Source organism: Chrysemys picta, chromosome 2 (assembly GCF_011386835.1).
Source record: "Chrysemys picta bellii isolate R12L10 chromosome 2, ASM1138683v2, whole genome shotgun sequence".
In the NCBI taxonomy this organism is placed as follows: Eukaryota; Metazoa; Chordata; order Testudines; family Emydidae; genus Chrysemys; species Chrysemys picta.
The window spans coordinates 18131414-18155984 of record NC_088792.1 but is presented as its reverse complement, the minus strand read 5'-3'; the positions used below and the strand labels follow the sequence as shown (position 1 = coordinate 18155984).

General features: G+C 42.2%; 1 protein-coding gene across 7 annotated transcripts in view; it reads right to left on the bottom strand.

Annotated features, from left to right (window-relative positions):
- GALNT11 (polypeptide N-acetylgalactosaminyltransferase 11) overlaps positions 1 to 24571 on the bottom strand; it is an 80940-nt gene that overhangs the window by 15580 nt on the left and 40789 nt on the right. For 4 of the 7 annotated variants that reach the window (XM_005297173.4, XM_065586763.1, XM_065586764.1 and 1 more), the window contains exons 5-10: positions 21365 to 21490; positions 16780 to 17029; positions 13401 to 13518; positions 10607 to 10759; positions 7297 to 7515; positions 3868 to 3972 (exon numbers count right to left, since the gene is read on the bottom strand). In XM_005297173.4, the coding sequence (XP_005297230.1) occupies positions 3868 to 3972; positions 7297 to 7515; positions 10607 to 10759; positions 13401 to 13518; positions 16780 to 17029; positions 21365 to 21490 (971 nt within the window). Of the gene's footprint in view, positions 1 to 3867; positions 3973 to 7296; positions 7516 to 10606; positions 10760 to 13400; positions 13519 to 13830; positions 14923 to 16779; positions 17030 to 21364; positions 21491 to 24571 lie in introns of all 7 variants that reach the window. The other 3 variants (XR_010599097.1, XR_010599099.1, XR_010599098.1) reach the window with 1 other exon arrangement.

The window sequence follows — 24571 nt, the reverse complement described above, 5'->3', positions numbered from 1 at the left end:
CACACACACCCATCTACACAAATGCTCCCTGAGAAGGAAGACAGGGACTAAAGAGGGTTCCTCCCTGAACCCGTTGACTATCCGATGATGAAGGTGGCTCAGTAAGCTGTAACCCTTGCCTCTAGTAGGGGACAGAGGCTACATTGAGGGTCACAGCAAACCTGTGAGGCAAAACCAAACCGCCTAGAAGTGCAGAACCGCCCGAGGCAAAGCCGGTGCTCTGCCACAATACATATTCCCTGAGGACTCAGACAAAGAACCATCCTTTTTAAAAATTCATGATTTTAATGGCTGACTCACAATTTTTAAGTTGCTCTTTAGGGTTGGCAATACTGAGTTAAAAGTTAGAATACTGAAAACTAGCTCACTGGTTCAGATACTATCCATCAGGATCACCAGTGGTGGTATTCGTCCAGCAAAATGGCTGCAATTAGCAAGAGTCTTATAAGAGCCAACTGTAATTTAAAACCTCATTTTCCACACCACATTTCACAGTTAGTAGTCTAAGCTGCTTCTTAATTTTTTGAACCTGCTGAACAAAGTGCCTATTGTATTGCTATAAATATATTTGTATTTGGCATGTATTCCAAGAGCTAATGATTTTTCTGTAAAAAGCAACAGTCTCCCCTGTGGCACCTTTAAGACTAACAGATGTATTGGACCATAAGCTTTCGTGGGCATCCGACGAAGTGGGCATTCACCCACGAAAGCTTATGCTCCAATACATCTGTTAGTCTTAAAGGTGCCACAGGAGACTCTGTTGCTTTTTACAAATCCAGACTAACACGGCTACCCCTCTGATACAATTATTTTTCTGTGTATACAGTGCTAATGGTAGAAAAAGTTACCTGAAAAATTTCAGGCAGACTGCAAATTAACAAAAACTAAAATTAAATGTTCCTTGCACACACTTGAACAATCTTGTATAATTTATCTGAAATGCACCAGGATCTCTGATAGAAAATAGGCTTAAGAAGTGTTTTAAAGATGTGTTTATTCTTTTTACAGGATTTATTAGAACAAAACTATGTTTCAGGCCTAAAGGGAGGAAATTATATTGTTCTACAGTGTGTTTGGCTAGCAGAGAACAAAAACATCTCGGAAAGAGATGACATGATGTTGGTCAGTTTTCTATTAGAACTGACTGCTGAGTTTGCTTCAGGTAAATTAGGTGCATTGTAAAGGAAGCCAGACAGTAGTGTTCAAAAGCTGAAAAAAGTTTTATACCTCCTAAGAAGGGTAAAATGGGAAAGTTACAATTACTAGTGATGAATTTTTTAACCACCACCTCTTTCTTTCTGAATACCATAACATTATTTGAGGTGAAGGGGTATAAATAGGTCTCATATTATCGGGGGAGGCAACGGTCTCCCCTCCTCCCCTGTGTGGAATTCTAGCAGCTCAATGTTAAGATCATAGGAAGAAGAAGGAGGGAGACAGTGACCAAAGTGTACAGATACTGTATTTATTATTCCTGATCAACATCCACATCAAGGTCACGTGTTTTTCAAATCTTTCACTTCACAGATTATGTAATTTAAAAATGCAGCTTCACAGTTTAGCATCACAATAACTGTATAGTTATGTGTAAACTGATTCAGCACTGCATTTGCACAGTCAATTAGTAAGACAGCTAGCTTTTTATAAGCTATAAAATAAATCGCAGAGGAAAATCTTGACTCCAAAAGCATATTTTTGCTACTGATGGTAATAGCTTCTCCCTAAGGAACTCTCACTTGCTTTGTTAAAACTACTTGATGAAATACAAGAGTTACTGAGAAAAAAAGAAAAAAATTACTTACTTGTCACTCTTGTTCTCTGAAGATACAAGCTGCAGGAGATCACTCCTCAGAGCTCTGGCATCTCCCCCACAAGTCTCACAGGACTAGCAGGGATCCAAGCTCTAAAGCAGGGGTGGGCACTGCGGGCCCCATGCCACTCCCGGAAGTGGTCCGCACCATGTCCCTGCATTCCCTGGGCGGAGGGAGGGCCAGAGGGCTCCGTGTGCTGCCCTCGCCTGCAGGCACCGCCCCCCGCAGCTCCCATGGGCCGGGAACGGGGAACCGCGGCCCATGGGAGCTTCGGGGGAGGTACCCGCAGGTGAGGGAAGCGCGGTGAGCTCTCAGCTCCCTCCTCCCCCAGGGGCTGGAGGGACATGGTGCTGGCTCCTTCTGGGAGCGTCACAGGGCCAGGGCAGGCAGCCCGCCTGCCTTAGCCCCGCTGTGCACCACTGCCACCCCAGAGCCGCTCCAGGTAAGAGGCGCCGGGCCAGAGGTGGCACCCCGAACCCCTCTTGCACCCCGCACCCCAACCCCCTGCCCTGAGCCCCCTTGTACACCCTGTATCCCTCCTGTGCCCCAACCCCTGCCGCACCCCTCCTGCACCCCAACCCCCTGCCTGAGCCCCCTTGTACATCCCGCACCCCTCCTGTGCTCCAACCCCTTGCCCTGAGCCCCCTGTCACACCCCTCCTGCACCCTACACCCCAACCCCCTGCCCTGAGCCCCCTCCCACACTCTGCACCCCCTCCCGCACCCCAACCCTCTGCCCCAGCCCTACAGTCATGGCCCTGCATGCAATTTCCCCACCCAGATGTGGCCCTTGGCCCAAAAAGTTTGCCCACCCCTGCTCTAAAGCCACTGGTTCCAGTAGGTGGCATCGTGCACTGCCTCCATAGTGGACCCACCAGGCCCTTTAGTGTCTTAAGGCATCAGTACTTTCCTAAACTAACGTATAAATAACAGCGCCAAGTTTTCCAAACTGACTAGTGATTGCAGGTGCCTTAATTTTGGGGTGACCATCTTGAAACCCCTTAAAGGAGCTTGATTTTCAGAGAACCAGAGTTACCAGACCCCCAAGTCACAATGTGCTAATGGTGCCATACAACGAGAAACCCAGAAAATGCAATACTTGTCTTAATTAAAAACAAACTGAAGAGAGGCAGAGTGCAAGGGGGACAGTGGACAAAGAAGCAGCACGTACATATCGTGAATCCCCAGAACTAGTTAACAACTGACTGACTGTAGCAGCTCTTAGGGCTTGTCTTCACTACAGGGATAAGTCGACCTAAGTTACAATACTAGCCATGTAGTCGATGTAGTTTAGGTCGACTTACCCCAGTGTCTTCACTGCACTTCATCGATGAGAGGCGCTCTCCGGTTGACTTCCCTTACTCTTCTACAGAGGTCAACCAGAGAGCCCTCTTCCGTCAATTTAGCGAGTCTTCACTAGACCTGCTAAATTGATCCCTGCTACATCAATTGCAGCAGCATGGATAGTGAAGACCAGCCCCTTAGAGTCAAAGGAATGTCAGCCTTTCTACGAGGGGTAACCAAAGCGGAGCCCATGAGCCATATGCAGTTCACAAAGAGGCAACCCACAAAGACAACAGCTCTCGGCATCTGATGCTCCATGTTGACCAGAGCAGGCTGATCCGCATAAGACTAGGGACTGGTTTACACTAGAAAATCAGGTCACTTTAATTATGTTGGTCAGGAGTGTGAAAAATCCACACCCTTGAGTGACGTTAAGCCAAACTGAGCCCCTGTGTAGACAGCACTAGGTCGCTGGAGATATCTTCCATCCATCTAGCTTACTGCCTCTCAGGTGTCTACATGGAAGGGCTACAGAAGCTGTGCCACTATAGAGTTTTAAGTGTAGAGACACACAAGTGTGGCATGATGGGATTTGCAATCTACATGGTCAGCACTTGCACATTGAAGATAAAGGTACTTTGCAGCTGGCTTCTTTTCAATCAAAATTAGGTGTTGCATTAGGCTCCTTCTCAACAGCATAGCATGCTGGCAATTCGAAAGTCTGGAAAATCCTTACATGAATTAATGGCAGCGAGCCAACATTGATCACCTACCTGGTTTTGATCATTGTAGTCACACTCCCTAACCACGACTAGTCCTCCTTTCTGACTTGGGTGACCCTGGGCAACCAGACATTTGTTGGTTTGAAGGTGATAAAGCTGTGAAAGGAAATGATGACGCTTAATTTATACCATCATTAAAAGGCAAGTAGCAGAAGGAACATTTGGCAAGTCTTCTAATAATCCATATTTCCTAAAACTCGTCATATGATCACAAAAAAAACACCTTCTCCTCGTTTCACATATAGGACATTCTGCTTTTTAAATTAATATTTTAGTATAAATACACTTAAACACTTTAATTTTATTTTCAAGATCTGACGAATTCCCCCCTTGCGATTTGGAAGTAGGGTGCACAAATGACAGAATTTTGCCTGTTGTGTTTGCGTAACTCAATTATTCCCTACCAACTCCATCCTCTCTCTGAACAGCAGAGGTCACAGACATATTTTCACTCCGGATATTTAATGGGTTTTCTTTCTAGGATTCACAGCAATTACCAACATCAAAATGCTTTCGCCTCCAGCTCCCACCACCTTCCCTTTTGGATTCACTTAATGCAAGTGACTTTGTGCCACCTGATTTCCAAAAACTTCAGGAATTGAAAATCTACCTGGTCTCAACTACATTAATTTAATTAGGCCTCTGGTGGGGATTCAATTTAGAGTGTAAAACTTCCCATGTCTTTCAGATGAGCTCCCAGCCCAGTTTTGATGCATTGACTATAACCTGAAGTAGAATAACCTGGAGTTTGGTTTTTTTGGCCAGACTGGGATCAAACCCTCAATATGTGGCTGCATATTGAAGAAAGCCTACTACTGCGATGAATTATGAAGCTCTTAGTAGCTGCTCAGCCGCTCTCCTGGTTTGACAAGAGTGCCCAACCCTGAATTCTGCTGATGGTCATTTGGTCAGTGGTCCCATGAAGTAGCTCAGCATGCTCAAAGGCTTTTATTCTGGTTATTTGGCTTCAGTATGATCAACAACAGAAAAAAAGCTGGTCTCCATTTTGGAGCTGAATGTAGACGAGCTTTCACAGCCTTGGAATAGTGAGCCATCCTGAAAAATGAGCCAATTTTGCCTTGGATAAATGCATGCAGTTACTTCAGCTTTTGTTTTATTACTAGGCTATTCCTGAAAAAAAAAAAATCAATATTTTATTATTCTTTAGATTTATAAAACCAAAAGGCATTGCTATGAACACTCTAGACAATGCTAACAGATACATAAATCCAGAAAGAAATAGCTACTCTGTAGCATGACACTAAATAATCGGGCAGCACAACAACAAACTAAATTCCATTTTTCTCTGAGCATCACCCCCAGCAATATTTGCTTCTTCAGATGCCCTAAGATGCTATGCCCTGCAGCATAAATAACTGCTATCCCCTTTGCTGATTTGCACTACACATCTAAATCAAATAGATTCCATATTTTAAAAAGAGAATGTCCCTTAGAATCCTCTCAGTCAAGGGCTTTAGGGAAGATCAAATTTTGAATGTTAATCACTCACCAGTAGCTCCTTAAATTATGTAACTTACGTGGTTTTAAAATGATGTGTGTGTGTCGTCAGTCATGGACCACTAGCATTTGACAGTTTTTATGATACTTCCCCAGTTGGCTAATAAGCACTGCTCCTTTCCAAATTAGTTTTTATATTATAAAGGTGGGATTTGGAGTAATTTATTCTGAACCCTTAGGAGTCTGGCACACTGGTGATATTGGCTGATCATTCTGTTCCCTGGGCCTCTTGACTCAGTTTATATAATGAATTAGAGCCAAAGCTGACTAACCACCCACACAATATTGAGCACACTTATCAAACCCCGAAGACTCAAGCTGCAGGACTTTAATTCGATTTGGCAGTACACTGCCCTGTTTATTCAAAGGACATAGAAGGCTATCCTCTAAATTGAAGGGAAGGAGATCCTTGGCTACAGAGAAGGTCCCTCACTTCATTTTGAGATGTTCAAAAGCCTTGAATAACCTCATCCAAAACCAACAGTATTCCTTCAGCTAAGCCTTCATCTGGGAATAACCAAAAAGCCGCCATTATCCTCCAAAGGTAAAAAGAGCGACAAGGAAAGTGCCTAAGTCAGGTTGGTGCATCTGCTGTATTTAGAACAAGCCAGACATTTCATTTTAAAACTTACAGCAGCCCAACCAGGTACTGAACTGAATATGAAAATATTCTATAACTGCTTCACTGCTGGACTCCGCTGTAGCTCCTTCTACAGTGAAATCCTAGTGATTTCAAAGGGACTCTGCATGAGCACAGGTGTTCACTTGATGATCACCTGTTCTGTTCATTCCCTCTGAAGCACGTGGCATAGGCCACTGTCAGAAGACAGGATACTGAGCTAGATGGACCTTTGGTCTGACCCAGTATGTCCGATCTTGTGTTCAGCATGCAGCAGCCTGCAGGATTGGGGCCCTACGCTGTAAGAGTTGCATCCATTTTTTAAAGTTTACTGTTAAATATTGCAGACTACGCTACATTGTCCAGAGGGGGGGAATATTTACGTATTAACCAGATTACTTATTAAATTGGTTTATGATCATCAATGGGAGGTTCCCACCTGTCCATACCTAAAATAAGAATTACTTGAGTCTCCTACAGCTCTCTTGCACACAGAAAGATTGACAGATGTTCTATGGAATCTGGAGTCATTCCTGCTTTTTTGGAAAGTTTAAAAAAAACTGTACTGGGCCAAATTCAGCACTGGCGAAAGCAGGTGCAACTCCAGTGATTCTTGCATACAAACCCATAAACCAAGGTCTACTTAGTAAGAGATGGATATGCACCATTTTAAAAGTCTATCACCATATCCTTCTTGATGGTGTTTATTGCTAGGTTTCCACTAATACACCAAATACTTTCACTGAACATCTAAGAGTAAGATTTCTTACTTGGCCTCACCTTATGGGTAAAGGGCAAGAGAGGCATTTTCAGTCAGATTAGACTTTTCATCTTTGCAAAAAACTGTTGAATAAAAGTATTGACTGAGGAAAGCTAATGACATTGTACATCTATGATAAACAAAGAGTGTGAAAGTCTCGGGGTAGGTTCTTCTCAACCCAAATCTACTCTCAGAACCAGTGGTCAGTCATGAAAGTGTCCTACATAAACTTTAAAGCTGAAAAGTCTCAACACAGGGAAAGACATTGCTTCAGTACTGTACCATCTGAAAAGAACCTGACTTACACAAAGGGGCCTTTTCCAATTTACCTCTGGATAAATATACAAAATTTGACATTTTCAAGACAAAACTAACTTTTATTACAGTATACACCAATTCACCTCCTGTGAAAACAATTTACTGTACTTACTTCTATGTGCACCATCGCAATAAGTTTCAAAACTACCTAAAAAGAGCAGGGGGAAATCGAAGGATTTTCTAAAGAAGTTGAACAGTGTCTTACCCTTCCGCGCCGCAGTATTTTTGGTCGTTTTTGCCCTCTGTTAATAAAAACTGGTTGCTGAGCTTTGGCATTGGGCCCAGATATTTGCATCTCTGGGTAGATTTTATCTAAATACCATTTAAATGACTTGCAGTTCATTTTTTTCCTCAACTCCACACGGTCAGTAATGTTTCCATAATTCCTGGCCCTTAGTTCAGGTCTTAGAGCAAAATACTGTTCCTACATAGAAAAGAAATAGGAGAAAATATCCGATCAGAACTATTTACATTACTTCTAGTACCAATTTTAAACCGTGATTAATCCAATGCATTAAACTACATACCTGTTCCATTTAACCACTGACTTAAAGTATTAGTTCTTCTCTGAAAATTGGAATTAGAATCATAGAACACCAGGGTTGGAAGAGACTTCAGGAGGTCATCTAGTCCAACCCCCTGCTCAAAGCAGGACCAACCCCACCTAACTCATCCCAGACACGGCTTTGTCAAGCCGGCCTTAAAACCCTCTAAGGAGGGAGATTCCACCACCTCCCTACGTAACCCATTTCCGGGCTTCACCACCCTCCTAGCGTAATAGTTTTTCCTAATATCCAACCTAGACCACCTCCACTGCAACTTGAGACCACTGCTTCTTGTTCTGTCATCTGCCACCACTGAGAACAGTCTAGCTACATCCTCTTGAACCCCCCTTCAGGTAGTTGAAGGTTGCTCTCAAATCCCCCCCTCACTCTTCTCTTCTGCAGACTAAATAACCCCAGGTCCCTCAGCCTCTCCTCGTAAGTCATGTGCCACAGCCCCCTAATCATTTTTGTTGCCCTCCGCTGGACTCTCTCCAATTTGTCCACATCCTTTCTGTAGTGGGGGGGGCCCCCAAACTGGACACAGTACTCCAGATGTGGTCTCACAGTGCCGAATAAAGAGGAATAATCACTTTCCTCAACCTGCTGGCAATGTTCCTATTAATGCAGCCCAAAATGCCGTTAGCCTTCTTGGCAACAAAGGCACACTGTTGACTCATACCCAGCTTCTCGTCCACTGTAATCCCCAGGTCCTTTTCTGCAGAACTGCCGATTAGCCAGTCGGCCCCCAGCCTGTAGCAGTGCATGGGATTCTTCCGTCCTAAGTGCAGGACTCTGCACTTGTCCTTGCTGAACCTCATCAGATTTCTTTTGGCCCAATCCTCCAATTTGTCTAGGTCATTCTGGACCCTATCACTACCCTCCAGCGTCTCTACCTCTCCCCCCAGCTTAGTGTCATCTGCAAACTTGCTGAGGGTGCAATCCATCCCATCATCCAGATCATTAATGAAGATGTTGAACAAAAACAGCCCCAGGACAGACCTCTGAGGCACTTCACTTGATACCAGCTGCCAACTAGACATCAAGCTGTTGAGCACTACCCACTGAGCCCAACGACCTAGCCAGTTTTCTATCCACCTTATAGTCCATTCATCCAATCCATACTTTTTTAACTTGCTGGCAAGAATACTGTGGGAGACCATATCAAAAGCTTTACTAAAGTCAAGGTATATCACATCCACCACTTTCCCCAAAGCCACAGAGCCAGTTATCTCATCACAGAAGGCAATCAGGTTGGTCAGGCATGACTTGCCCTTGGTGAATCCATGTTAACTGTTCCTGATCACCTTCCTCTCCTCCAAGTCCTTCAAAATTCCATAATGTCATTTTAGAGTCAATGTTTATTGTGCCTCTATGATTTCCATAACAAATTTGTTTGGTTTACAAGTCAAAAAATGATTTATTGTCTAACTGCCACACATGCGAGTTTAGGGCTTGTTCTTGCATATGAATGATGTTATTCATGTGGTCAGTCTCACTTCAATAGGACTACTTATGTGATTGGAGATATTCACATCCACATGCATTTACAGGACCAGGTCTTTAATCTGGGCTCCTGGAGTTAAGATGGGTTCTGTCCTTATCCTGCCTCATCCCTAGTAATAAAGATTCTAGAGGCTAAATTATGCCCTCAGTTACACCTGTGCAACCCCAACAGAGGTGCAATGAGAGCTAATGAGATTACAGAATCAGTATTACTGGTGATGTATGAAAAGTAAAATTCCCATGTTGATTCTCACATCCTAGACTGAGTTTTCAAGTAAAACAGAAAAGACACTGGCTAATTTCATATGCATTCTTTAGGATACAATAAGCATGGAACCCTGAGACTTCGCTGGGTAAACCTGCACTTTAAACAATGTCTGGAACTTGCTGGAGATAATGACAGTCTAGTGCTATTTTTAATCTTCTGGTCTTCTGTCCGACACTAATTAAGACTATATATCCATCATTACTGAGATACTTGTTAATTATGAAGTTGCTTGCAAAGTTAATATCACTGAAATTTCTGTAGCAGGTACAAAGAAGCTATAAGAGCAAGGCTAATACAATCTAGCACAAGGCATAACATGTATATAGTGAAATGGAATCCGGGGCAATTGTACACTGTCATAGGAAAGAATTAGGTTAGACTTTTCTGTATCAAATACATAATTCTGCGTATTATTGTATCTGTTCCTTTTTTCAATAAAAGTATTAATGAAGTGGGATATTCAGTGTAGTCCTCATCAGATCCTTAAAAGTGTAACTATGATATTTTGCTTTTTTGTATTGCATATTTGTATCTCATATAGCATAAATACATAATTTACAACTCCTCATGAATGTAAAAATTAAAATGCAATTTTTACTATTTCCCTTTTCCCTCTCTATCACATAGTATTTTTGATTATTTACTAAATGCTGCTGTTGAACTCTCTGCTGAAAAAAACAGAGGAAAACAGACCATCTACACTAAATCTTTCTATATCTCTCTTCTAGATCAGTCATCCCACTATCAATATCATTCAGTCAATATCATTACCTTGGCACTTTTATTATATGTATAAGCATGGAAATATCTTCAGACCTGCCTTCCATCCCTAAATCTGCTGTAACAAAAGACCCTGGCAGCTTTCAGAGAACAAGAATAGAAAAAGCTGGAGAACTCCACAGCTGATACAAGAAAAAAAGGCACAGAACTGAAGTAGAGTACTCATACAATCAGTAGGTGAAGTCCTTTTTGGACAAGAAGTGGGATTGGCTGGTGCCTCTAGTCCCTAATGCTGACCTCAGAAGCCAAAAAGATGTATAGAACTTAGGAATTTCTGTGTATCTCACACTAAGAAGCCGAATCACAGGAACGAGAATCGTGCACATCTGGTATCTCATCAGACAAAGGAAGGTGTGTTATCATAAACTGGAACAATTCAATTAACACTCCCATTTCAAACGCTGTAATTTTTGTCTTACCTTATATTCATCCATCCATACGTGTGCCAAGCGCAGAGAGTTATGTGCCATGGTATCCTTCCCCCCCGGTGAGCCATAGGGGCGCCTTTTACGGAATATGTGTCCAACCCTGGAGCAAGGGATGATCAGAAGTCTACCCCCACACATCCAGATCTGTCCACAAGAAAGCAGAAGACACTTCAGTGTAGAGTACAAAAAAGGTTCAATACTTATTTTTTTTAAGGGGATAGTTATGGTAGAATTGTGTATGCTCAGTATTCAGTTTTTAAAGGCTCATCTCTCCGTCAAATCAAAACCAATTTCCTATGGGTGGAAAAAGGCAAGGCTTTACTCTTTGAAAAAGGCAATTTTCATATCAGTTTGCCTATATCACCTCCCTGCCACTTTTTAGGGTTGTTCAAAATAAAATGTTGCAAGCACTTTTTAAAAACAGCACATATTTTCTCCCACTCTCCTTTCCATTAGAAAGAGCCACAATGTTTTTCAAGCTTTCAATATTTAGTTTTCAGACAAAAGACCAAACACAGAACGTTTCAGGACAAAAGCGAAAGTTTAGAAAGTTATAGGTGACAATACAGGTTAACCCAGTACTGCAGACAAGGCTTAAGTATACAGGTCCAACCCTGACAGCGTGGACATAGTGATAGTAGTATAAAAGTGCTTTATAACAGTTTAGCTATTCCCATACATGTGGGGCACCTTTATACCAGTATCACTGTGTCCACACTAGGACTTGTACGAGTATAACTATAAATTGGTTTAAAAAAAAAAGTTATCACACCTCTGACAGTCATACTGGTATAACTGAAGTGTAGACCAGGCATTAGAATGGACTATTTATTTATTATTTATTACTACTAGTATAAGGTTAATTATTTAACCTTAACGTCAGCATCCCTACTGTTCCTGCTACAGTACATGTGTGCACACAGTAACCTGTGTAACTGATCATCATCCTGATTAGTCAATCTCCTGTCCATTTCAGAGTATCCCCAAAAACATAATAAGTACATTTTTTCTCCACCTTAGTAGAACAACCTCTGTTAAGCAAACACTGTTAAGTCCTGTAAGTGGTTGTTTAAAACAGGTTTCCCATATGTGCTGTATGCAGACACATATACATGTGTGTGACATGTAATCCCTTTTGGGTGCAGGAGTTAAAAATGTTTGCCCTACTTTACCTTCTTTCTGGTAGTAAAATTCAGGAATTTTAAGGCCAGAAAAGACCATATTGATGATCTAGTCTGACCTACATAACACAGGCCAGAGAATGTCAACCAATAATTCCTGCATTAAGCCCATAATTTCTGGTTGAGATAGAACACCTGTTTTAGAAAGATATTCAATCTTTAGTTTGCACCTTGCTTCCATTCTGAGCTTTTCCTAACTTCAGCTTCCAGCCACTGGATTTTGTTATGTGTTTGTCTGCTAGACTAAAGAGCCCTTGACTCTCAGAAATCTTCTCCCAAGTAGGTACTTACAGACTCATCAAGTCACCTCTTCACCTCCTCTTGGATAAGATAAATAGATTGAGCTTCTTAAGTCTCTCACTGGAAAGCAGATTTTCCAGGCCCTGAATTCTTCTAACAACTCTATTCTGAATCCTTTCCAATTTTTCAAGTAGGCATGCTGCACTTGGACACAGTATTTCAGTAATAATCTCATCAATGCTGTATAGAGGTAACCACCTCCCGCCTTCTACTCAATATGCTCCTTCTTATACATCCAAGGATTGAGTTAGGCCTGTAGCCACAGCATCACTATACGAACCCCAGTTCAGTTGGTTTTCCACCATAACCCCAAATTTGTTTTCAAAGTCACTGATTTCCAGTGTTCAGCTCGACATCCTGTAAATGTGACCTACGTTCTTTGTCCCGATCACGACTCAATTTGCAAACAGATTTGTTTGAAGTATTTTTATTTTGTGCAGCCGGGGCTAAGAAACATTTGCCAGTGCGCGTTTCCTTAACGAGTCCCTGCCTCATATTTGTCCATAGTACTGACTGAATCAACATTCCTTATAAACCCAAAGGTGCCTACTACTTGTTTGACAAAAGTTCAAAGCAGTTTAATTATTTTTAAATCTCTACCTTGTGAACAAAGAGGAGATAAATGTAAAACAAGCCTAATGAACCAACTACAGTGGAACCTGCCGATAGTAACTTTCTGCCTATCTTTCTTCAACAGCTCTGAGGCTAATCTTCTGCATGTTCCCTAATTTGAAACACAGTTTAGACAGGTACTGTACAAGCTCCTCTGAGAACGATTCTAGCATGTCTGTAAAGCCCGTAAGCCTATAGAAATGTTATGTAAATAAACCTGTTTATATTAAAAGGGCACCTGGCAGCTTGAAGTTGAGACAATTTCACAAACTGAATTAAACGTAGTTTCACGCAGTATATCTGCCCGTGTCTCCTCCTGCCAAATTTGTCATTTATAAACCATATTCTCTAAGTCTCTCTCTCTCTCTCCATATGCTGTGTGAAAGACCCAGACAAACAAAAGAGGAAACTGTGAAAGTGACTAAAGATAAGTGCTGTCAAACCCTATAGAATAAAAGTCAAAAGGGAGAACATTTTCCCCCACTTTAAACTTCCAGTTACAATCAAATTAGTTGTAACAGTAGTGGATCAGAAATTTCGGAGTGTTATTTTGTAAGTTGAAAGCATCCTTTGAAAGGAAAATGAAGGCCCTATATAGCTTCAATATGCAAATAGCAATTCCAGCGCTAATGAATCTCTGCTTAGGTAAGGGAACAAGTGGAGCACCTACTGTAATACAAACCAATTATTACCCGAAATGATATTTCTAGATTTTCTCCTCCCCAGATGTCCATACCACTATCATACTGTCCAAGTTCATTGAAGTATTCTCTATCCATAGCAAACAAGCCTCCTGCCATAGTAGGTGACCTAGAAGAGGAAAAAGATTAAAATGAGCGCCCATTGTCTACACACTCATTTTAATACAAAAAAGTTACTCTAGCTTAATCATCAAGTCGCCAGTCCTATTACTGGATCCAGATGGTTGGACCCCATTGACTACGACTGCAGGATTGAAGTAATCAGATCAGGTCTCAAAAGATCCTATAATTTATTTATTTTTAAAGGAAAGTGTATAAATATGATCTGTGATCTCTCACTGTTCCATCACATATAACTGTACAACATACATTTATTTGCTGTGTACCTTTAAATAGCACTAAGTTAATGCGAGCGAGGTACCTTTTAGTTTGTGCCCACAGCACCCACACGGGGGAGTTACAGCACAGGATCTAGTGCACACTGCCATCCACACGCCTGTTGTCCAAAATGCAGGGCTACAAAGACAAGCCCTCAGTCTTCCTTCAAACACAAATAGCTGGCTGCATAGAAGCCAAATTACTCTTTTGCAATGAGATCACCAGCGTAAGTGCACTGCAACCCTGCCTAGAATCCAGTCCGATTATATTTTTGTCTCTTTAGCTCTGACACAGTACCTACATTTTCTGGTTAATTGATTATGTTGCTCTTGATCTAAAATGTATGGATGTACTTGTTCATTATACGTACAAATGTACAGTGATGTGTGTACAAATCAAAATGATTGTATATTTCCCCCTCATGAACAAAGGGCTTATATAGGCTGGTCCTGACCTGACTGGGGAAAAAATAATACATTCCAGTGTACACTGTAGTTACTGGTATCACCTGAAAGTAGTAATAATTCCCTTTCTATGTGAAACAAGGATCAAGCTTAAAGTACACAATCCAATAAACCTAATGGGGTGTAATTAAATTATTTATCTTGTCTCACAAGCTGAATTTAAAATCAGGAGTACTGATGTTTCATCATTAATAAAATCATCAGGTTATCCCCCGATTGTTATAACTCTTCTACCGTTGAGTATTTGTTCTCTCTGGAGGTTTTCCAGTTCTTTGTCCCTTCTATGTAATGCCTCTTATGTAGCATTTTTATTATGCCAATATATTTTGTAAACATCTGTACGTTAGTTACTATTCTACAACCTACATCCTAAACTGCTCCTGTATGACCAATACCTCTTTTTATAAGCAGGAAGTCCCTGTCTGCTGTTGCCCTGGCAAAGTGTAAGGCGCGGGGAGGGAAGAGCTGTCCATGCAATCATGCCATATGACAGTGGCTAGACACAGGCATTCCACAATCCTAGTCAGTAAAAATGCAATAAAAAAGTGTCCAGGGTAAGCAGCCCTAAGTCTGGATTCCCTTGTTTGTTCTGACATGGTCTTCTGCTGTAGGATTTGTCCCTCTAACATCTGGGTAGAGCAGAATCCAGCACATTTGGATTATGAAGATTTCTAAACAGATGACAAAACAAAAAGCTTTCCATTAGGTGGAAAGTGATATTCAGAGATTTTTAAAAACAAACTTTTAGGATATTGTTTAAGCAATGCGAGAGCTTCTCTAAATAGGAAAGTCATTCTCAAACTCAGGAAATTGAGTCATCGTAGACAATGGGACTCCATTTAAGTACCAATGTTGTCTCTGGGCTCAATTCCAGAATCCTTGGAAGACAGTGGCAGCTTTGCCTACACAGAGGACTGCATCTTCAGGCACATGGTGGATTATCTCTAATCAAGGTTCCTAATTTAAAATTCTCTTTGATGGATCTCCTCCAGTTTTCTCCCATGTGTCATCTTCTTCTAACTTCAGAAATATCTGCAGTGATCTCTTCCCAAATAGATTATTGCTTAGACAGTTTATTAAGAAATACCATGAGAAGTTTCTTGGTTTCCTTAGATCAAGCCTTGTGATGGGAAAACCCGATGTGGAAAACCTGACGCACGCAGTATTCAAACTACAGCAGAAAATCCAGTGTTGGAGCCGCTTATGTCAGCTTTAGGCATTGTTAATTCACATTCCAAGGGCAGAGAAGGATAAGAACACACAGTCAGGTTTCAGAGCCCATCCCAGCAATAAAATGTAATAAAGCACTAAAATTCTGCCAGAAATTAGTTTAATTGTTTTGATGAAATTAAAGCTTCCTTTTTATGAAGTCAACCTAGTGCCAATGAACGGTGCTGGGTTAACAGCCCGAGAGACTGAAGACCTCTAAACTAGAGAAGATATGCAACATATCAGCTTCTCCACATTGCTCTGCCAACTTCAGCCTTGCTCTTGGACGGATTCCCCTGTACAAGCCATTTCTACTGCTGTGCTTAGTGAATATCTGCCCTCTCTGCTAAGACAAAGTTTCCAAAGGTGGTGGCAATTTTATAACATGGACACGTCCAGTAGGAAATGGACTGATACTGTTTACTTCTGATGGGCCACCAGACACCTATGGTATGGTAGAAACATCAAAGAAAGTGCTGCCAAGTCCTAGTGCTCATCTTTACTCAGGCTTTAGCCTTGAAGCATGACCCTGGGAAGCACTTCAGGCCGGACTCGAAGGGTTGACTATAGAAAGGATAGACGATTTCAACGCATTCACCACAAAGCTCGATGGCGTGGCTAATGGTTTGAGGCAGCTTTTGCATCTGTGCATGTTGAAGTAGAAAGCTTTATGCCAAGATAAATGCTAATCGAAAAGAAAAAAAATGTAAAAGCTATCTGAACAGAAAGAACGGAATCTTGACATGAAAGCTCTTGAGTAAAATTGGTACAACAGTTCTATCATTGACCACGACACTTGCCTTCTTGTTACAAAAAAAGAATTTTCCAAAGCTAGCATTTCGTTAACATGTGGCCATGGAAGTTCCAGAGCTCATGCCAGATGGATACACAGCATATCACTATGGCAGAGTTGATAATAAAAATAACCATCATTAAGGCAATCATACACCAATACATAGTTCTAATATTAAGGTACTGGATAGTACATATTTAATATAGAATAGCCTGTAAACTCTTCACACAGATCATGTCTTATCTGTCTGTAGAGCAACATGGCAAATGTGGTGTTATATAAATCTCTAAAAAGGTGTTTTTCTTGCCCTTTAAAAGCAGGCAAATTAGGCTAAGCTAGCCTTTTCCTGTTGTTAAAGTTTAATTTTCTCTTAAACTAACTCAATAAAAATGAAGAGACAGACAGACCCTTGGCAATGTAAGTCTCTGCTCTTAAAGATGCACTTCTCATTTACGAGCTGGTCTCTATTTACAGCATGTTACTTATAATTGTCAGCTTGCTTCCCAACAGGCAGCAGAAATCTTACTTGATTGGCGCAGTGGCTCCCTCAGGTCCTTCTAATTCTGACAAAGGAACAAGATCCCATTTAAAGTGCAGACCCCAGTTAAACCCTCCACGCACAACTGGGGAAGAGCTGTAGATAAGCGTGTCAGCACTGATTATGTCAATCACAGGGCACACCACTGTCTTGCGGTCTTCTCTGATTGGAGTCAGCAAAGGTTGTAACCACATCTCATTCACTTCACAGTGGCTGTCCAGGAACACCAGCACTTTTCCTGAGAAGAACAAAAACCATACAAAATATGCAGGTCTGTGATAACACTGAATATATATACACAAATTATTTCTAATAGAGGACTGAAAGCATACACAATAGAAGAAGATATAATCCCGATCTAGAGGAGATGACTATCTAAAGAAATCCACTGATATATTGCATTGTAAAGATAGCAGCACTTTTACAGGTATTGGTACCAAATATATCAAATATAGCTGGGGAGGGGGGGAATACAATCTCCAAACAAAACCTTGATGTTAGCAATCATCTGAGTCCACTGCTGCTAAAGGGTTTCCTGCAGAGAAATCTTACCATCTAGCCTGAAGGAGCAGAGTACAGAACTTTACTATCGGCAATAATACTGATTACAAAGTAATACATATGATTCTACATATACTGCACAGACTGTGAGAGAAGCACAGTGCAATAACAATAAAGGGAAGCACTTCTGACTCCCCTGCTGTGAGAATGAAACAACTCTTGTTCCACCCTCACTCCAACAATTTTTAATTACTGCATTTATTCTGTTCCAGCTCCCATTAAAGTCCAAGGAAGTCCTTGCGCTGACTTCAATGAGACCTAGATCAGGCCATTACTGCCGGTATTTTTTCGCAGCTCAAACAGGTTCTCCATCACCCTGACAAGGCCCAGAGGATTCTCTCCTACCACTATAAACCTCCACTCCAATCCTCAAAAAGCCAAACAAAGGAAGCATCCCCTTATCTGAGAGCTAGACATGAGTAGCCAGAGGGGTGGAAGACTCTGAAGAGCAGATATCACAAGACAATTAAGTACCAAAAAAGACTATCAAAAAAGCTCCACAAGGAGTGTTGTGCAGTCTTACTCATGCAACAGAGAATCCGTGGAGGCCGAAGGTGTAATGCAGGGGAAGGTAATTAGAAGACACTCATGCTCTGATAAGCATATAAGGAACCTCTCAAGAAGAAAACACCATTCATTCAGCTAGTTCACAGACAAACTCTGTTTCACATCATCAATCTTAGCTATTCACATTTAAAGTAATTTCTTGCTCAAATGTGCAGTTATTCATAATACTTCCTTTGGCAAAGTTTCATATTTTGGTAAGCATTTTAGCCAGATTCGGTGCTCTGTTGCCATATACCCTCACAAACTTTATATATATGAAACAAACACACACAGAGACCACTTAAACTCAGAGTCTGAGTCTGACCACACACCAGTTTTACACTGGTGTATCGCAGATCCATGGAGTTTAAGGCCACAAGGGACCATTATAATGATCGAGCCCCATCTCCTGCATAATACAGCCACAGAATTTCAGGCCTGTCAAGAGAAATTTGGGATCCCGGTGCATCATATTTGCTGGGGCCCCACCCCCTCCTATTTGATTTTATTTCCACTGTTAGACATTTTGGGGATCCCCTTGAACTCAGGGTCCCAGCACAATTATCCCCTCTTTGTCCTCTCTCATCAGCCCTGCACCCAGTAATCCGTGATGTAAGAGCAAAGTCAGGGCCAAAATTATTAGGGCCAGATTTTGCTAGTCTTACTCACATTAAGTAACACCCTACTCCTTGTAAAAGCCATCAGTTTGTGTGGGACTATTCACCACAATTAGAGATGTTAAAAACTGGACCATTGGGAATACAGGAGCAATCTCCAGGCTTAGTCGGTGTAAAAATTATTCTGAAATTTTATTTTAGAAGAGAAAAGTGATGTGATATTGGGATAATTGAGGAGAGATGGGAGAGGACTTGATACATATCATGGTAAAGAGAGTGGTATATGAACTAGATACAGAGAGAGGTAACAAGTAATGTTCAAGTCAATAACCTATGAACTTCAATACTGGTTTTCTTACTTGTTAGCTTTGTAATAGCATGATCCAGAAACAGACTAATTTAGAAATTATCTTGTAGTTTCTCACATGCCAAAGAATTTATCCATGATGTACATTAATATAAAATATTCCCTGGGTACATAAAGCACAGATATATTCTATCCCAATTAATTGCTATAATGACAACTGAAATACCACAGGTGAGAAGTAGCTCAACGATGCATGTGAATTAGTAGTTTACTTAGGAGCTTTTCTAAAGTGCCTTAATGAGAAAGCAAAATACCTCACAGTTCAATAGCTGTCACTTGAGGCAAAGTATTCTGCATGTATGTTATCCAATATATAATGAGCTGGGCTCTCGACTTGGAGAGGGAAAATCCTACACTGTTTTACCGAAGTTCGTGAACCATTGTTGCTCTTCCCAATTAGAGCAAATTAATCTAAATTAATTGAGGACACATTTACTGCAAAAGTAAATTGCCTCATTATTTTAATTTTGATAAGTTTTAAAAGGGACACCTTGGGTCAATTTGGGCCCCAAACTTAGATTATATAAAAAGGTTGAGGGTTTTTTTGTTTTGTTTTTAAACACATGCAGAGGCAAAATTCTGCCTTCACTTACACAATGTAAATCCGCTGAAATCAACTGATTTATTCTGGATTTACACGCAAGTGAGGGCAGGTTCTGGCCAACACTGCTAAGTACAGACTGATCTTTGTGCCTCTTATTCCTTGTAGGGGGAGCTAACACACATGAAGGGTGCTTAAAAGATATTCAGGTGGTGGACTTCCTTCCCATGACTCAAGCTGAAAGCTTCAATTTATTTTCTTCATTAGCAAAAAAATTATTTATTTTCCCATAAATGAAATCCCTGCTACTTTTAAGAAAGCTAATCATATAGAACTTGTACAATCTGTCGACACCACTTCTTATGACCAGCTGCTTAAACAGTCAGCACTAAGCCGGGGAGGAGAGGGAGAGGGTCCAGAGTGACCTAGACAAATTGCAGGATTGGGCCAAAAGAAATATGATGAGGTTCAACAAGGACAAGTGCAGAGTCCTGCATTTAGGAAGGAAGAATTCCATGCACTGCTACAGGCTGGGGACCAACTGGCTAAGCAGCAGTTCTGCAGAAAAAGGACCTGGGGATTACAGGGACGAAAATCTGGATATGAATCAGCAGTGTGCCCTTGTTGCCAAGAAGGCCAACGGCATATTGGGCTGTATTAGTAGGAGCATTGCCAGCAGATGGAGGGAAGCGATTATTCCCCTCTATTCAGCACCGGTGAGGCCACATCTGGAGTATTGCATCCAGTTTTGGTCCCCGCACTACAGAAGGGATGTGGATAAATTGGAGAGAGTCCAGCGGAGGGCAACAAAAACGATTGGGGGCTAGGGCACATGACTTACAAGGAGAGGCTGAGGGAACTAGGGTTATTTAGTCTACAGAAGAGAAGAGTGAGGGGAGATTTGATAGCAGCCTTCAGCTATCTGAAGGGGAGTTCCAAAGAGGATGGAGCTCGGCTGTTCTCAGTGGTGACAGAACACGAAGTAATGGTCTCAAGTTGCATTGGGGGAGGTCTAGGTTGGATATCAGGAAACACTATTTCACTAGGAGTGTGGTGAAGCACTGGAATGGGTTACCTAGGGAGGTGGTGGAATCTCCATCCTTCAAGGTTTTTAAGGCCTGGCTTGACAAAGCCCTGACTGGGATGATTTAGTTGGGATTGGTCCTGCTTTAAGCAGAGGGCTGGACTAGATGACCTCCTGAGGTCTCGTCCAACCTTAGTATTCTATGATTCTATGATTCAGGTAAAGCCAGAGTCCTGATCTACTTTTGTTTTATAGGAAAACTGTTCCCTAATCCTGTCCAGGTCTCCAAACTCAGCAAAGTGAAAGAATGATCACATCCGGTGCCACTTACTCTTCTCAAAGCTTCCCTTTCATTCATTATGTACCAAGTACGACTCTTTTGAAAGCACTTCATTTCTAGCAAGCTGCCATATCTTATGTGGGGACAGTTTTATTTGAACAGTTAAACCTGTAAATGCACTGTAACCTAGGAAATTTTTAATCCATCAACGGCCACTGAATGAAGTTGGAGTAACTAAATACAAAATAAACACCGATAAATTTTGTAGGAAAGAGTACCAAGATGGCTCAGTGATTTTTATCTGAACTGACATGAGCTCAAACACATGTAAAAAACACCAAACAGTGAAAAATAAGTGATGCTAAGGACTGACTTATAGGAAATCTGACTGATTCTCTGCCCCTTGCTCCTTATCCATCAAGAGATTGCTGTATAGGCAGTAAGTTCAGTCGACTAAAGGAAAGCAAGTGCATCACATCACTCAACATCATCCCCTTTACCTAAACAAAAAGCACTACTGATGATCACCATATGGAATATGTCAGATACTCCTTGGCTGGACGGATTGTGGCTACAACACAGGTGCTGCCTAGGTGTATGGAGAAAGGATTAAAGGAAAGAAAAAGACAGGGTATACCTGTAGCATGAGATGCTCCAATCATTCTTCCTCGAATCAGCCCCTCTCGCTTTTCATTTCTTACCAGCTTTGTGTTTCTTGGAAGATTTTTTTTGATATATTCTTCTAGGTCTTTTTTCAAATCAACTGCAAACAAGAGAACAAATACAGAAAGCAAATTTAGTCATAGCTTCACTGCAGCTGCACGTAGAATAAAAACAGCAAAACTGTGTAGCATGCAGAGTGATCAAAAAGCTCTTTTAGAAGTTAGTTGACAATCTTCAATCTTGAAATGTTCAATTTCAGTGAAGTCATTCCAGGTAGTGCACCCAGTTCTAAGTCCCCTTGCCACTTTTTGTAGCTTTGCAATCATGTTATCCTATTAAGTGTTTGTCTTTCCCCTGGCTGCTGTGTGAGACATCTATGGAGACAAAAATGGCAACTGGCTATACAGGGAAAAAGATGGAACTGGCCAAGCGCTGTGTGCTGACAGCACAGCCTAACATGCTGACCAATATTGCCTCAATGTTTCCTTGTTCCTGTATAGATCTGTCTGTATCCACCTGCTGTCTCTTGTTTTATACTTAGATTGTAAGCTCTTTGGAGCAAAGACCATCTTGTTTTGCTCTGTGTTTGTACAGTACCAAGCACAATGGGGTCCTCGTCTATGACTGGGGTTTCTAGGTGCTAATAATTAATTAATTAATTAATTAATGAACACAAAAAGGAATATTTCTCTCTCTAATCTCTTTCCAACGTAGCTATCTTGGGTGTTTATTTGTAGCAATAGCAGATATAACACTTTCGGACAGTTGTGTGAGTTAAGTTAGCGGTGTCCTACAAGGATCACTACACTAAAATAAACCTTGATGCCTTTGAGGGGGAAAACATCTATCATCAACTCAGCCGGTATGGATAATGAAAGCACTGGTCCATCTTTTTCTCTGCTTTTGCAAAATAGTGTCTAACAGATATGCAAAGTAATGTATGACTCCGATTGCAAATGGTCACCTTTCCAGAACCTAAGGAGGATCAAAACACCCCGGACAAAGCACATGCTTTTGAAGGAGAGCAGAGATCATTATTACAGCCTGTAATTACTACTGTAACACAAGTATATAATGATGTTAAGAGACATTGTACTTCCTCAATCTTTTCAATGCCAACATTTCCCACATAAAGGAAAGGCAGGCAGCAGGCTACTGTCATTGGGGAGAGGGACTGATGAAAGCCATAATACGGGAGAAGAGTAACTGAGCACGCAGAGACATGGAAAAGAATAAATGAAGTCACAGTGAAACAGCCAGCCAGCCGGGATATTATAAGGACCAGGGTTATGGAAGATTTTTACGTAAGTGGAAGAAACATTGGAGTAGGAATAGTATAGCAGAGAGAAACAGCATCGGCCTGCTAGACATCAGTTATAAAAGAACAGCAAAGTCATCGTCAACAGGATTAATACATCAGTGGAACGGATGAGGAGGGCAAAACGGAGCATTCTTACAATGAACAAAGCACTTCTTTATCAGGGAGATGGTCAAGAAGCAGGGCTGCCCAGAGGGGGGAGGGCAAGTGGAGCAATTTGCCCCGGGCCCCACAGGGGCCCCCCATGAGAGTTTTTCAGGGCCCCTGGAGTGGGGTCCTTCACTCACTCCGGGGGCCCCGGAAAACTCTCACGGGGCACGGGCCCCCGGAGATTCTTCCGCTCTGGGTCTTCAGCAGCAGTTCGGCGGCAGGGGGTCCTTCCGCTCCGGGACCCGCCGCCGAAGTGCCGGGTCTTCGGTGGCAATGGCCCCTGCCGCCGAAGACCCCAGGCCCCCTGAATCCTCTGGGCGGCCCTGTCAAGAAGTAAAAAGGAATTCCTGATACCATCTTTATATATTATTAAAACAGAACAGTGGCCATACTGGGTCAGACTATGGTCCATCTTGCCCAGCATCCTGTCTCAAACAGTGACCTATACCAGAGCTTCAGGGGGAGCGTACAGAATAGGATGATTACAGAGTGATCCACCCATTTCACTCCTGGCTTCTTAGGGGATGTCTACACTGCGATGTAAGTCCATGCTTGAGCTCGGAATCCAGCCTAACCTCCTCCCCTTCCATCTACACTGCAATTGCACTAAAACAGGGCTCAGACCCAGTGTGAGTCAAGCTGGGAGCCAGGGTCTGAGCCCTATTGCTTTGCAGTGTAGATGCAGCCCTGCTTGATTCGGGTCCTGGGAATCATCTAGAAGTATCCCACAATTCCATGGGACAACTTCTTTAGTGCTTTTTATCCCAACAACCTGCAATTCTATTGAAAAAAGAACTTGCACACACACACACACACACACACACACACACACACACACACGGCGGCAGTTCAGGTCCGCATTCACCCCTTCTCGGCTGATCACCAATCTGCAAGCACACAACCAGAGAGCCTCCTGGGTTTGCAACGGAGAGCGAACCAATCAAGCCTTTGCAAAGCGAGCTGCTTCCTTGTCACGGAAGCACTGCCAGATTTTGACAAACCTCTGGGGTGAAGCCCATAAAACTGTGGACTTCAGAATAAGCACCGGGAATGACCAGACGTAACAGCAGATCGTTAAAAAGCTGGCGGTTCTGCAGATTCTCCAGACAGGTGATCAGAGCAGAGAGTGCATTAAGAGGCTGAAGAATGAGTACTGGAAGACCAGGGACAAGAACTGCACATCGGGCAACTTGCCCATTTTATGAGGACTTTGACTGGGTCCTGGGCAGTGTGCCCAGCATGGAGCCAACCTTGGTTCATGGTGACCTGTTACGCCAAGATGATGCCCTGCTGGCCCCTGAATCCAGCATGAAGGCTGACGGGAGCCAGCAGCAGGCTCCCAGTGAACGGCATGAAGTGGCTTTAAATGAAACCAGTCCCAGAGCAGGCTATGGATGAGGCTCAACTGCAAATTCTCAGTCCCTACTTGGAAGAACTCCTTGATCCTCCCCCGTGGAACAGCCCACGACAGAGCCTGCAGAGAACTTGGTAGAGACAGAAGCTGCCCCAGAGCCTGGGAAGTGTATGACTCAAAGTGTACTATTACAGTAATGGAGGGATTTCTGCTGTAAGAAGCAATGCAAAAATGGTAAGACCCAGCTACCAGCGTTTAGCCACTAATGGCTGACTGTATCACAGCAGCCAGGCCTCCCCGTCCCACTCTTCCTCCTCCCGACCCACCACATGGAGCTCAAAATGGTGACTTGGAATTTC